The 14,481-nt window shown below is 48.5% G+C and overlaps 1 protein-coding gene across 2 annotated transcripts in view; it reads left to right on the top strand.

Moving 5' to 3' along the window:
* LOC307206198 (uncharacterized protein) overlaps positions 1-14,481 on the top strand; it is a 99,236-nt gene that overhangs the window by 40,204 nt on the left and 44,551 nt on the right. The window contains exons 26-33 of one of the 2 annotated variants that reach the window (XM_079959047.1): positions 980-1,180; positions 3,650-4,193; positions 5,086-5,214; positions 6,521-6,628; positions 7,886-8,119; positions 9,850-10,357; positions 11,365-11,479; positions 11,845-11,917. In XM_079959047.1, the coding sequence (XP_079815173.1) occupies positions 980-1,180; positions 3,650-4,193; positions 5,086-5,214; positions 6,521-6,628; positions 7,886-8,119; positions 9,850-10,357; positions 11,365-11,479; positions 11,845-11,889 (1,884 nt within the window). In that variant the 3' untranslated portion in view covers positions 11,890-11,917. Of the gene's footprint in view, positions 1-979; positions 1,181-3,649; positions 4,194-5,085; positions 5,215-6,520; positions 6,629-7,885; positions 8,120-9,849; positions 10,358-11,364; positions 11,480-11,844; positions 11,918-14,481 lie in introns of those variants that run through there. The other variant, XR_013834309.1, reaches the window with a different exon arrangement.

The following is a 14,481-nucleotide window of genomic DNA, read 5'->3' as shown; positions in this document are numbered from 1 at the left end:
GGCAAGCTGGGAGAATGGAAAACATGGTTAGGAACAAGGTATAGGCCAAATGCCGCTATTCTTGTGAGTATAGTTGCTGCACTAATTAGTGTTAACTCATTTTGGGAAGTCCCATGTGTGAGTATGGTTCAGACTGCCAACCATCAGTAAAAGCTGTATCAAACTTGCCTGCTGAAGTGAATCACACTTGTGTAAAGAAGTGGTATGCATTCCACTTAGCTTGGCAAAGCCCTTACAGTCTATTGGAAATAATAATAATAATGCAGGCCTGAAGGACCCAGCTTTTTAAAAGAGTTATTCAGTAGCTGGGGAGCAACACAAGCTCTTCTGCTTCAAAAATTCAGAGTAAAGGTAAAGGGACTCCTGACCATTAGGCCCTGTCTCGGACGACTCTTGGGTTGAGGCGCTCATCTCGCTTTACTGGCCGAGGGGCACACAGCTTCCGGGTCATGTGGCCAGCATGACTAAGCCACTTCTGGCGAACCAGAGCAGTGCACGGAAACGCCGTTTACCTTCCCACCAGAGTGGTACCTATTTATCTACTTGCACTTTGACATGCTTTCGAACTGCTAGGTTGGCAGGAGCAGGGACCGAGCAACGGGAGCTCACCCCGTCGCGGGGATTCGAACTGCCAGCCTTCTGATCAGCAAGCCCTAGGCTCTGTGGTTTAGACTAAATCCAGACTGCCAGGGAAACTGACCTGTTGCACACCTGGCTCATGGGCCTCATCCTTTGTCAAATGGAGGACGGAAGGTACCTTTTCCCCCACTTCATGACAACTCCCACAAACTTGAGATTAAATGGGAAATGCTTTTCCTTTCCTCAACTCACCCACACAATGCAGACGGGCTTTACTGCAGATTTCCCCCAGCACAGTGTATATTGCAGTGCATGGTCTTGATTCAGGCTACAGACAGAGATGCCCTGAAAACACCAATCTCGGTCAAATCTTTTAACATCTGGGGAAATTGGCTTGCAGATCCTGCATGAAGTTCTTCAGCCGGGAGCCCCCAACCCGTGTGCGGGAAATGGCTGTTCCCACTTGTGCCTGTTGAACCCAAACAAAAGAGGGAGCTGCCGCTGCCCAGCTGGACTTGTGCTTTCAAACGATGAAAAGACCTGTGTTCCTCTGAAGGAGACGGCGTTCATGTTTCTGGTTGCACAAGCCTCTGTTACTCAGGTATTGCTGCAAATGACCTCTTGCATAATAACAGGGAATTTTGTTGTAGTTTTCCAGTCCAAGGGGTCCTTTCCCCCTTTGTGGTAAGCTGGAAAGGAAAGGATTTTTTCCCTGCTGGGTAAACATGACTAGATTGAGCTCTTACAAGGCTGCTCGACAAAAAATGTTGTGTATCTCATCTCCCTTTCCGTGAGTTGCATTAAAGCATGACCTCAAAATTTTGGATCCCCTCTCGACTGATACCAAAGTGTTAGCTTTGTGATGTTCTGTGCCACAAAGTCCGGAGGCTTTGCGTTGCTTTCGTTGAAGCCAGGAGAGCAAGAGGGGTCAGTGCGCACCAATAATCCCTCTCGCTCTCCTGGCTTCACTTCGCTGGAGAGGCGCTGCACAGCTTTCCCTCTCTGTGCAGTGCCCCTTCAGCGAAGCTGGAGGATAAATGGAAGGGGCTCCGTTTCCCCTGCCACTTTGTTGAAGGGGTGCTGCGCAGAGAGAGAGAATTCCCCCCCCCCCTGTTCTCCTCCTCTAAAACTAGGTGTGTCTTATGATTGGGTGCGTCTTATAGAGCGAAAAATACGGTATGTTTAAGCAGAGAGCCTGCCCACTATTTCACCGCAACACAGAGGAGTGCACTGACAACCTTTCAACGTATGGCCAGTGACTCCCCTCAACACAACCCCTTTAACGGGGAACCCTGGGATCACCGCCAGGTGGAGTGAGTTAAAGACATGGCTCCCACCCGGCCCCAGAGCAGACTGTGGCCCCAGTCTTACCTTCTCAGAGGATGAAGCTCTGGAGCCGACTGAGAGCTCCCAGGTAGGCTCTTTTATGCTTAAAGAGCGGACCCTACGCTCACCTGGTCCGTACTTGGGGAGGTGGTCCAGGAGCGCTTTGCCGGGAGTCACGTAGGATTGGGGGTGCTGTGCGCTGGCATGCAAAGGGTGCCCTCCATTTGATGTGGAGAGCAGTCATTATGCAATAGTTTTGTGCTGTTTGGTGCAGTGGAAACGCTCAAACTGCCATTGTCACCCTCTGGGCAGAGATATTTCTCAAATTTAATGCATTTACTGTGCTGCTTTTTAGGGGGCAATGCAAAACATGGGGTTTGTGCTCTGAAATGGTGCAAAACAACTGTGAGAATTTGACACTGCTTGGAGCCAATCAGACCATGTGGGATCTTGAGTGCATTTCACTTCAGCGGCATTAACTAGGAACCCAATTTTAGTATCAATTCCTCATTTTGGGAGCAGGGTTTGCAGTGCAGAAAGGTTTGAAACGGTTGCAAAATTTGGCACCGGTTTGGAGTGAATCACACTATGTTGGCTTGTGTGGGGGCGAGAATGCCTTTGTCTCCTGTTTGGAGTATCAATTACTCAGTTTGGGGGGTGGCACAAAAATAGCACAAAACTTTGGCACCAGTTTGAAGGGGATCCAAAACTTCAGGGTCACACATTACTGAAGCTCTTTCCCTGCAGCGCTTGCGGTTGTGAAATGTCCATTGTCTCTTCTCTCGCAAGTGAAGAAGACTGTGATGCCTCAGTCAGACCCCTTGTACACTTTTACCAAACTTCACTGTGTTGCAGAGACACAGTTGTTTTAGACTTGCATGAAGGCTCATCTTTGCCAGTTGTGGCAAAAAGGCCCTAAAGACCAGTACAGTGGTACCTCAGGTTACAGATGCTTCAAGTTACAGACGCTTCAGGTTACAGACTCCGCTAACCCAGAAATAGTACCTTGGGTTAAGAACTTTGCTTCAGGATGAGAACAGAAATCGCGTGGCGGCATCGGGAGGCCCCATTAGCTAAAGTGGTACCTCAGGTTAAGAACAGTTTCAGGTTAAGAATGGACCTTCAGAACGAATTAAGTTCTTAACCCAAGGTACCACTGTAGATTTAGGTCATATGAGAAGGGTTTCTGTCAGGGAACTGCCATCAGTACTGGAGAGGGGGTGCAAGAGCCAGAGGGATTCCAGAGATCATCCAGGGATCGGGAGGAGCAGCCCATCTTCTGGGGAAGAGAATCAGTGTAGCACCAGTGGAGAACGGGGGCAGGTGGGGGAAGTAGCGAGGCGGTCCCATAACTCCTTGCCTGGGACCAGCGGGGAGAGTAGGGGTCCTCCGTTGCCCACGCCCTCCTTGCGCAGAAGGCTTTCGCGCAGAGAGGTTAGGCGGAGACTAGGCGTCAAAGAGCTTCTTTGCTGGAAGAAGTTTAAGAAACGCCCACTGGCAGATTCTGCCAGCGACCGAGTCAGCCACGGGTGAGTGGCTGTCCGGACAGAAAAGGTTCACTTTGGCAGCCCAGCCAGGTGTTTGCACCCAGCCAGGGAGATAGGCACCTGCTTACGCATGAGCAACCCCTTAGAACCATTACAGTTTCCTTGGCAGAATTTCTCCACTGAAGCTGCAAATGGAACACCCTCTTGTTGCCTCCCGAAACCACATAAATGTATCTAATGCTGTCCTAAAATCCTAGGTCTACCTAAAGAAACTGCGCTCCATTTCGGGCCAGCTGACTCCTGTCCACAGCACCCTCCCCATGACAAGCGTCAACCACTTGGCAGCAGTAGACTACTCTGTACGTGACAATGCACTTTACTACTCGGAGTCTGAAGGTGGCGTCATAAAGGTCCTAGCTATGAAGGACGCTGGGAGAGTTGCACTGAAGGAAGTCCTGCCGGTCAAGGGCACCGTGATCTCACTAGCTCTTGACTGGCTGAGTGGCAACATCTACTGGATTGACAGCAAGCACCCATCAATCCAAGTGGCGACTTCAGATGGGAGATACACACTTGTTCTGATCAGCGATGGGCTGTCCCATCCAACTTCTGTAGTTCTGCATCCCCCAACCGTGGCTATGTGCTTTGTCGACTCCGGTAACGAACACAGCGCCCTTGGTCCCGTAATAGAATGTTCTTCCATGGATGGGAGCAGGAGGAACGTTCTCTGGGCGACATCACAGTCTCCAGTGGGTTTAACAATAGTAGATTATGGCACCCAGGTCTACTGGGCTGACCAAGGTAAGTAGTCTAACATCCACAATGGTACAATTATTTGGGCGCAGCTAGCCTCCTTTAAGGGATGCAGGTGGCGCTGTGGGTTAAACCACAGAGCCTAGGACTTGCCGATCAGAAGGTTGGTGGTTCGAATCCCCACAACGGGGTGAGCTCCCGTTGCTCGGTCCCTGCTCCTGCCAACCTAGCAGTTCAAAAGCACGTCAAAGTGCAAGTAGATAAATAGGTACCGCTCCAGTGGGAAGGTAAACAGCATTTCCGTGCGCTGCTCTGGTTCACCAGAAGCGGCTTAGCCATGCTGGCCACATGACCTGGAAGCTGTACGCCGGCTTCCTTGGCCAATAAAGCGAGATGAGCACCACAACCCCAGAGTCGGCCACGATTGGGCCTAACGGTCAGGGGTCCCTTTACCTTTAGCCTCCTTTGGGGCATGTTGAAAGGCTTGGCCAGCTTCCTGGACTGGCTGAACCACTAACTAACTTGCAAAATAACCCAACTTTGGATCTGGAAATGGATCCTTTGTTAACTTTATTGCGTTTATTTTTATTTATTATAATGGGCTGGCTTTCAAATCCAGTTCGGATATGGTGTTAGTGTTTAAGCTGTATCTGTATCCTGCAGAGAAGCAAAAGTCCAAGATAGGCATGGCCAGCAAGATCTAATCAATGTAACAAGTGTTGGCGACTTCCTGCTAGGAATGCCTTCAAGACGAAATATTTCAAGATCATGGAAAGTTTAGAGAATGGAAGTCAGTGAATGAGATGCTTCTCTGCAGATGCCAGTCTTTAATGTAATGTGGCTTGAAACTCAATGATATTTTTGCTCCTAAGAACCAACAGGAGTAGTTCCCATGCATATTCCTCTTACACAGCTCAGCCTCTAACTTCCTTTCTTCCAGCAAAAGGCACTGTGGAAAGCATTCGGATGGACGGCACTCAGCACAGGCTCATTCGTTCTGGGCTGCGTGGCCTTACACTCTTCACGGCTGGGGAGGGGATAATGGTCTGGACAACAACGGCGCGCAATGGTAAGCAGGCTCCAACAATTGCAGAATTCCAGCAAACATTATATTTAAATAAAGTGTGAGTCGATGCAGGGGCGTAGCATGGGTTGCTGGTCTCCAGGGTGGGGCAAGTGTTGTGCCCCTCTGGTGGACTGAGCAATTCTGGGCTGCATCAATAGGAGTATAGCATCTAGATCAAGGGAAGTAATAGTGCCACTGTATTCTGCTCTGGTCAGACCTCACCTGGAGTACTGTGTCCAGTTCTGGGCACCACAGTTCAAGAAGGACACTGACAAACTGGAACGTGTCCAGAGTTCGACAGTGGAATTTGCTGCCAAGGAGTGTGGTGGAGTCTCCTTCTTTGGAGGTCTTTAAGCAGAGGCTTGACAACCATATGTCAGGAGTGCTCTGATGGTGTTTCCTGCTTGGCAGGGGGTTGGACTCGGTGGCCCTTGTGGTCTCTTCTAACTCTATGATTCTATGATTCTATGGACTGAGCAATGGTCAGTCCCTTTGCTGGCCAGCGTCTAATCAAGGGAATCTCTCCTTGCGAACTAGTCCCAACCTGGTAGCAGAGATAAGGCAAACAAAAAGTGAAGCTGAGGGCACCACCGTGTCACCTCATGCTACCTATCACTGCAGCAAGGCACTCTGGGCAATGCACGTGGCTCCATCAGTGCTGTCCTACCTTCCTCTTCCTCCTCCCTCTCGGCCAGCCCAGTGGCGGGGCACACGGGGGTCATTTCGCTGGCCACGAGGAGGAGGAGGTACTGCCGGTGCCCCAGCCCTAAAGGCTAGGCATGGGTGCAGCTTGTCTCCCCACAGCTACAGCCTCGATGAGGGTGCCTGTTGTGAGGGGCGCCTGGTTGTGTGCCCAGAGCCACAGCCCCCTGTCCCCCCCCCATCCTTACGCCACTGGGTAGATGTGGCAGATGGTAGCACATGGCGATGCTTGATCACCTGCCTGGACTTGAGAAGTCCATGGCATGCCAACAAAATTAAGTGGGGCAGATGCCAAGGAACTGATCCTAGCTAGAAGTCTTAAATGATCGGTATTCTAGGGGGTTGAGATGAGTGTTTAGCATTATTCCTAAGCTTATAGGACACATTCAGCTGGTATTCTTTGGGAGGCTTGATGCAGTGCACTGTGCATGAAGATAACTTACCTAATTAGCTCAGAAATAAACAGATTCTAGCTAGTTGAGAATTGGGGTGGGAAATTCAAATGCCATATAGTTTCACATACACACACACACACACCCCAGTAATGCCCTAGGTCACTGTAAAGAATGTGTCTCCAATTTTTTTCTCTTATTTTATGTCTTAATAGGTGCAACAAAGGTGTGGCACAGCAGACTGGATGATTCGGAAAACTGGTGGTTTAAAGAAGAGCAGAAACTTGTGGATATAAAGATCTACAGCAAACTCAACCAACAAGGTAAACATTTTTAAAGTTTTAAAAGGGTGACCAGGGTCTCTTCTGAGCAATTACTTGGTCAACTGGGGCCCTTTGGGGGGGGTATAACTCAAAATGGTGGCTTCTTAACCTAACACAAAAATAGGGGCACCAGTTCTTCCTTACCAGAATCTGTCAAGCTGCTTGCCTTCTGGAAGAACTCCCACTATCTTTAAGACTTGCTCTAGATTGCTTAATGGGATGCGGGTGGCGCTGTGGGTTAAACCACAGAGCCTAGGACTTGCCGATCAGAAGGTCGGCGGTTCAAATCCCCACGACGGGGTGAGCTCCCGTTGCTCAGTCCCAGCTCCTGCCCACCTAGCAGTTCGAAAGCACGTCAAAGTGCAAGTAGATAAATAGGTACCACTCTGGAGGGAAGGTAAACAGTGTTTCCGTGCGCTGCTCTGGTTCGCCAGAAGCAGCTTAGTCATGCTGGCCACATGACCCGGAAGCTGTACGCTGGGTCCCTTTACCTTTTTAGATTGCTTAAACTGGGGACCAGGTAACAGAAGGGTTCAACACAGGTTTGTTTTAGAAAAACTAACCAATAAACCGACACGGGGACAAATAGAAGAAGACGCCTTCACCCCGGTTTGGTTCCCCTTTATCACATACAGAGCCCAACAAGACAACATCAAGAATCCCCCAAAAGCATGCAGATCAATCTGGCTAACCTGATTCAAAAATACACACTCACACCCTGCTCACACACAAAAACAATTCACACTACAGCCAACCAAAGACAACCAACCACACCTTAAGCCACCTGCAACCTCTCACCATGAAGGAAATATAACAAGTGAGTAGTAAGAACCCATACAAGTAACGCTGACACCCCACCCACTAAGTAGAGTAATAGAAGCATAACCAGCCCACCCCACCCGCCACTCCCCCTCTTCCCCCTTTCTTCCCTCCTCCTCCTTCCTCCTAACTGTTTAAACCAATTCACAAACCAAGAACTCATACATTGACCACTAATAATGAAACAGATGTTGCAGATATCTTCCCACATTTATTATGCTATTTTTGTGATATACATATGACATGAGAGAACTTGGTATACTTCCTTGTATAAAATTATTCCTGTTTATAACCCCCCCCCCCAAAAAAACCAACCAACCGTGGGTTTATTGCACCAGCAACCAAGCTGACAGGAGGGTGCTTCCTTTTAACACACCACATTTTGCAGAGTAGCAGGGAAGCCAAAGCGGTTAAAAATCTTTCTTTTGCTACTTCTAGGTCACAATGGCTGTTCGGAAAAGAATGGTGGATGCAGCCACATTTGCTTGCCAATTCCGCAAGGGAGAAGTTGCAGGTGCATCGCAGGGTACGTTCTAGAGCATGGTACTAGATGCACCGAACCACGATGCTCAGAGCCGCTCCAAGCCTGCAAGGATAACAGCAAATGTATTGCAAAAGAGCAAGTTTGTGATGGCAGCATTGATTGCTCTGATGGATCAGATGAGAGAGACTGTGAGTAACCAAGCTGAGAAACTGCATGTGTTGTAGAAGGGTCTGGTGACTTCTGTTTCAGTGTATCTGAAGAAGTGTGCATGCACACGAAAGCTCATACCTAGAACTAACTTAGTTGGTCTTTAAGGTGCTACTGGAAGGAATTTTTTTTCTTTTCTTTTGTTTTGCATGTGTTGTGTTGTGTTGTGTTGTGTTGTGTTGTGTGTAAATGGATCCTTGGGGAATTCTCCTTTGCTAAATGGCCCTTAAAAATGCCTGAACTCCTAATGGTTGGACAGCTAGATTCATAGTGGTTAAGAGCGGTAGACTCGTAATCTGGTGAACCAGGTTCCGATTCCCCACTCCTCCACATACAGCTGCTGGGTGACCCTGGGCTAGTCACACTTCTCTGAAGTCTCCCAGCCCCACTCACCTCACAGAGTGTTTGTTGTGGGGGAGGAAGGGAAAGGAGAATGTTAGCTGCTTTGAGACTCCTTCGGGTAGTGATAAAGCGGGATATCAAATCCAAATCCAAACTCTTCTGCCTTACAAGAAAATCATTCCCTTTTCATAGACCCCAACAACTACAGCTTTAAATGTAATGAAATACTGTTCTTTCCTAGTAAGTTAAAGGTAAATGACCCCTGGACAGTTAGGTCCAGTCAAAGGCGACTATGTGGTGTGGCGCTCATCTCGCTTCAGGCCGAGGGAGCCGGCATTTGTCCACAGTCAGCTTTCTGGGTCATGTGGCCAGCTGTGGTCTAAGCCACTGAGCCTCTTGGGCCTGCCGATTGGAAGGTCGGCAGTTCGAATCTGCACAACGGGGGTGAGCTCCTATGGCTTTGCTAGTACAGAAAAGTTGCACCATAGCCCATGAGACTATCCAAGGCACAATTATAGCTAACATAAGGTAAAGGTAAAGGGACCCCTGACCATTAGGTCCAATCATGACCGACTCTGGGGTTGCGGCGTTCATCTCGCTTTATTGGCCGAGGGAGCTGGCGTACAGCTTCCGGGTCATGTGGCCAGCATGACTAAGCCGCTTCTGGCAAACCAGAGCAGCGCACAGAAACGACATTTACCTTCTCACCGAAGCGGTACCTATTTATCTACTTGCACTTTGACGTGCTTTCAAACTGGCAGGAGCAGGGACTGAGCAACGGAGCTCACCCCGTCGTGGGGATTCGAACCGCCGACCTTCTGATCGGCAAGTCCTAGGCTCTAGGTTTAACCCACAGTGCCACCCGTGTCCCGTAGCTAACATAAGATTATGCAAAACATAAGGAAAATCCAAGCTACATACTTAAAACTAGTTTGCCATGCTGTCTTCCAATGAGGGCTTCTAGGAATTATTCTGTGAGCAGGAGGTAGGAAGTGCTTCATATTCTCAACGCTTTACTAAAAATGCATTTTCAGTATTCAATCGGGGAAGCAATGATGGTGCTATTTATAAAATACGTAGATTCTAGACAGGAATATACCCACAACCAAACTGTTGGCCAAAGCAGCTAAGTTGGTCAACAGATAATTCAAACAATTTAAGATAAACCTTTGAGAATCTGTGTTTTATGACTTTGCTAGAAAAGGAAAGGTGAGCTACCTCCTTAATCAAGTACATAGCATAACCTCTGAAAAGTAAGCTTTGATGGCAGCTACATTTTCTATCCTTAAACCGCCAGATCAGTCATATGGTATTAGGCTGATCTCACTTTGTCCCAAAAGCAATGTGTTGATGGCTTTTCTGCCGGCAGGCAACAACACTCCAAACAAGAAACCCCAGCCCACACACCGACCTTCCACACTGCTGAAAACAAAACCCTTTCTTGTGAAGAAAAACACAGTGGCACCCACCAAAACCATCACCAAGAAGCCTACTGATGGAACTGCACAAGTAAAAAAATACACGAGAAGGAGTACTACTGCAACAGCAGGATGGGCACTCGAGCCAAGCAGAAGCCAGAAGACCACATTACCTCCCAAAAAGAAATGGAAAGAATCTTCTCTGGTGCAGGGAATCGTGAAAAGTGGCCTGGAGTCGCAGCCTTGCAGCAGGGAAACTTGTAACAGGAGAGGGGACTGCACTATGGAGGGTGATACAGTGAAATGCATCTGCACACTGGGCTATAGTGGAGACTACTGTGAAGAGGAGGAGGAGAAGTCTAGGGCGGGTCTCATTCTGGGCATCATTTCCATCCTACTAATGGCCATGGCAGCAGCAGGAGCCTTTGTCTACTTCAGGAAGCAAAGAACGCGGCAAAGGTAAGGCTATTTGCCGTTCTCTACGCGGGTGGCGCTGTGGGTCAAACCACAGAGTCTAGGACTTGCCGATCAGAAGGTTGGCAGTTCAAATCCCCGTGACGGGGTGAGCTCCCGTTGCTCGGTCCCTGCTCCTGCCAACCTAGCAGTTCGAAAGCACGTCAGAGTGCAAATAGATAAATAGGTACTGCTCCGGCAGGAAGGTAAACGGTGTTTCCGTGTGCTGCTCTGGTTCTCCAGAAGCGGCTTAGTCATGCTGGCCACATGACCCGGAAGCTGTACGCTGGCTCCCTCGGCCAATAAAGCGAGATGAGCACCGCAACCCCTGAGTCGGCCACGACTGGACCTAATGGTCAGGAGTCCCTTTACCTTTACCTACGCTGCTAGATAATAATAATCGTGGCCGACTCTGGGATTGCGGCACTCATCTCACTTTATTGGCCGAGGGAGCCAGCGTACAGCTTCCGGGTCATGTGGCCAGCATGACTAAGCCACTTCTGGCAAACCAGAGCAGCGCACGGAAACGCCGTTTACCTTCCCGCCGGAGCGGTACCTATTTATCTACTTGCACTTTGACGTGCTTGCGATCTGCTAGGTTTGCAGGAGCAGGGACCGAGCAACGGGAGCTCACCCCGTCATGGGGATTTGAACTGCTGACCTTCTGATTGGCAAGTTCTAGGCTCTGTGGTTTAACCCACAGCGCCACCTGCGTCCCTGATGCTCACTTTGGCTGGGCCCAAAATATGGGCAGCGGTAATTTGCTTGTGCAGAGACAGCCTGCTTTGAATGGCTTGCTTGTGCCTGTTGCAGTCCTGTTTGCAGAATCACGAAAGATTCTGGCATGCATGTGCTGCAACTGCAATTTGCATTAATGCATGTAGTTTGGGTTCCAAATTAGTGGTGCATGTGGTTCTACAAGATCACTGTACCTCTTAACAGCTTAGCACAAGGGTTCCAGCCTAGGATTTGCATCACAGTCAATATGTGTGTGTTATCTCTTCCTCCCACAGGACTTCAAGTGTATCATCAACTGGACCACTGGCCAGCTACCAGAAGGACAGCGACAAAGAAGACAATTTCGTTGAAGATGAAACCTGTATCAATGCAGCTTATGATCCTGAGCAGGTGAGGGCTTCTTAAGATTCCTGTCCTAAGCTTCCAATTCCGAGCACTGGTATATGCTTCCTGTGTTCTTGGAACCAGTGTTGTTCCTACTTTGGGATTTTAAACCTGGCCTGGCAAAGCCAGCAGCAGGGTCAGAAAAACTTCGCTGCCTAGAGAAGCTGCACTTGTGAGTGGTTAAGATGCTGGCAGGACAGAGGGAGGGACGTTGGCTGAAATAAGCGCACCCCCTACTTGGCAAAGCTTCTAGCAATCTGCCTGCAGTTCTTCCTTGCCTGAAGAACTTAACTGGTTGTAATACCATTGCTTTTGATAGTCCAGGTGAAAATGCTGAGAGTCCTAAAATGTGGCTTTACAATCCTCCGCAGGAATTGTCGACTCCAATGAAGACAGGCACGGGCACAGACTCGTAAAGCAAACAAATAAATGATTCACAGTAGATCAGTGTCTTGCAATCTCTTTCCCCCCCAAATGCATCGCCCGGATGATAGTGGGAATTTGGCATATGCTATGTCTGTTTCCAAGGGACGCGGGTGGCGCTGTGGGTTAAACCACAGAGCCTAGGACTTGCCAATCAGAAGGTCGGCAGTTCGAATCCCCGCGACAGGGTGAGCTCCCGTTGCTCGGTCCCTGCTCCTGCCAACCTAGCAGTTTGAAAGCACTTCAAAGTGCAAGTAGGTACCGCTCCGGCGGGAAGGTAAACGGCGTTTCCGTGCGCTGCTCTGGTTTGCCAGAAGCGGCTTAGTCATGCTGACCACATGACCCGGAAGCTGTACGCCGGCTCCCTCGGCCAGTAAAGCAAGATGAGCGCCGCAACCCCAGAGTCGGTCACGACTGGACCTAATGGTCAGGGGTCCCTTTACCTTTATCACCTTAGCCCAGGGTTTCCCAAACTTGGGTCTCCAGTTGTGTTGGGACTACAGTTCCCATCACCCCGACCACTGGTCCTGCTAGCTAGGGATGATGGGAGTTGTAGTCTAAAAAAAAAACCAGTTGGGGACCCAAATTTGGGGAAACCCTGCCTTAGCCCAACACATATCCTTTTAAAAATTTCTTACTGACATTAGGAAAGTGCCAGTGCATTGAATATTCTGGAATTGATTTTTTTTAAAAAAAAACCAAATCGGAATGGATGTTCATGATTGTATAACCTGAGCACAAACAAATCTGACCAAATGGTCAATGAAGATCAGATATAATCTAACCTCATAGTTGCACAAGACTTGGGATGAATGGGTTACCTGGAGGCATTCTGAGACGTCCCAAGTTTTCCTATTGAGCTTTCCACTTTTTTCAGAGCTCAGGGAAAAAGCAGACTGCTTTTGACACAGAGGAACAGTTGCACAGTTTCCCCAGATGTAGGTGGATCCATATCCATTATCTTCTGTGGGTTTTGGCTCTGTTATTGCTCCAGAAATCCCCCTCTCTATGCTTCATTTCTCCTTAGTGTTAATTTCTACAATAGATATAATCCTTCCCTTTGCACATGAGCACTGCCTTTTTAGACATTTATTCCCTCCCTAATAAATTGTTGTCTGGGGGGGGTTGGGGGTAGGATCATGTCTGGAAGTGCAGCAAGAGGAGGAGATATTTTCCCCTATGCTCCAGCCAAATTAAAATTGCCCCAATGAAAATTTGGGGGAGGGGGAGGGGAACTGCCCATTTCCCTAGGACATTATTTGAGTTCCAGAAGTCAAAGCAGAGATTCCACTTCACTTGCAACTAAAAACAGATCGGCAGTCTTTGGGAAGCACTGTTAAGCCAGCATTCTTCCTGCTAGTTGGAGGGAAAGTACAAACAGTGAGTTAAATGCTTTTTTTCCAAATGCTTTAAAAACGAAACAGGGCACAGTCTGCTTCTTCCTTGTGAATGTATTATGCCAGCTGTGCAAATAGTGTATAAACTGGTAAAATATTAACACATTGCATGGCAGTCACAGGAAAAAGGAGAAGGGGGGAAAACAGGGATTCTTCTCACTTGCAGAAAATGAACTCTGAATAAATTAAGGCGATCCCTGCTCTAAGTCTCCAAACATGCACCTACAATTCCTGCTAGCTAGGCACGATGAGAGTTGTAGTCCAAAAACAGTTGGAGACCCAAGTTTAGGAAACACGGACCTAAAGGCACCAGCAGGTCTGCTTCTAAAATCGTTGCCATCTGTTGTTGAAGCACTGACAAAACTTCTGTAAATTCAGAACTGCCCCTGGAAAATAGAGACACTTGGAAGGTCTGTTAATATATAACTAAGAGCCTTATATACTAATATAATATATGTAATACCTTGAACTTGGATGGTAGGAAATAGGCCACCAGTGTAGAGATGTTGTATACTGACTGGGCCTCATTCTGCTCCAGTTGCAGTTTCCCGATCCTAGTGTAAGGGAAGCCCCCCACAGCATGCATTGCAGTAATCCAGCCTTGAATGCACCAGTGCCTGAGCTAATGTAATCAAGCTCTTCTGGTTCAGGAACAGCCGTATTGTTGTACCATTTGTAGAGGTTCTGTAACAAACTCTCAATACCACGCTTAATGAAGATTTCCTTGATTTTTTTTTTTTTGGGGGGGAGTGACGTGGCAATTAACATGTGCACTCTAAAAGGTGAAAAGGTAAAGGACCCCTGGGTGTTTAAGTCCAGTCAAAGGCTACTATGGGATTGCGGTGCTCATCTTGCTTTCAGGCCAAGGGAGCCAGTGTTTGTCCACAGACAGCTTTCCGGGTCATGTGGCCAGCATGACTAAACCGCTTCTGGCGCAACGGGACATTGTGACGGAAACCAGAGCACACGGAAACACCATTTACCTTCCCGCCAGAGCGGTACCTATTTATTTACTTGCACTTGTGTGCTTTCGAACTGCTAGGTTGGCACGAGCTGGGAAAGAGCAACGGGAGCTCACCCCGTCGCGGGGTTTTGAACCACCAACCTTCTGATCGGCAAGCCCAAGAGGCTCAGTGGTTTAGACCACAGTGCCACCCACATCTCTAATACACTCTAAGACACATAGCT

This window comes from Podarcis cretensis, assembly GCF_951804945.1.
Source record: "Podarcis cretensis genome assembly, chromosome: 17".
Lineage (NCBI taxonomy): Eukaryota > Metazoa > Chordata > Lepidosauria > Squamata > Lacertidae > Podarcis > Podarcis cretensis.
The sequence above is the reverse complement of the archived record's forward strand: the minus strand, read 5'-3'. Positions and strand labels throughout refer to the sequence as shown.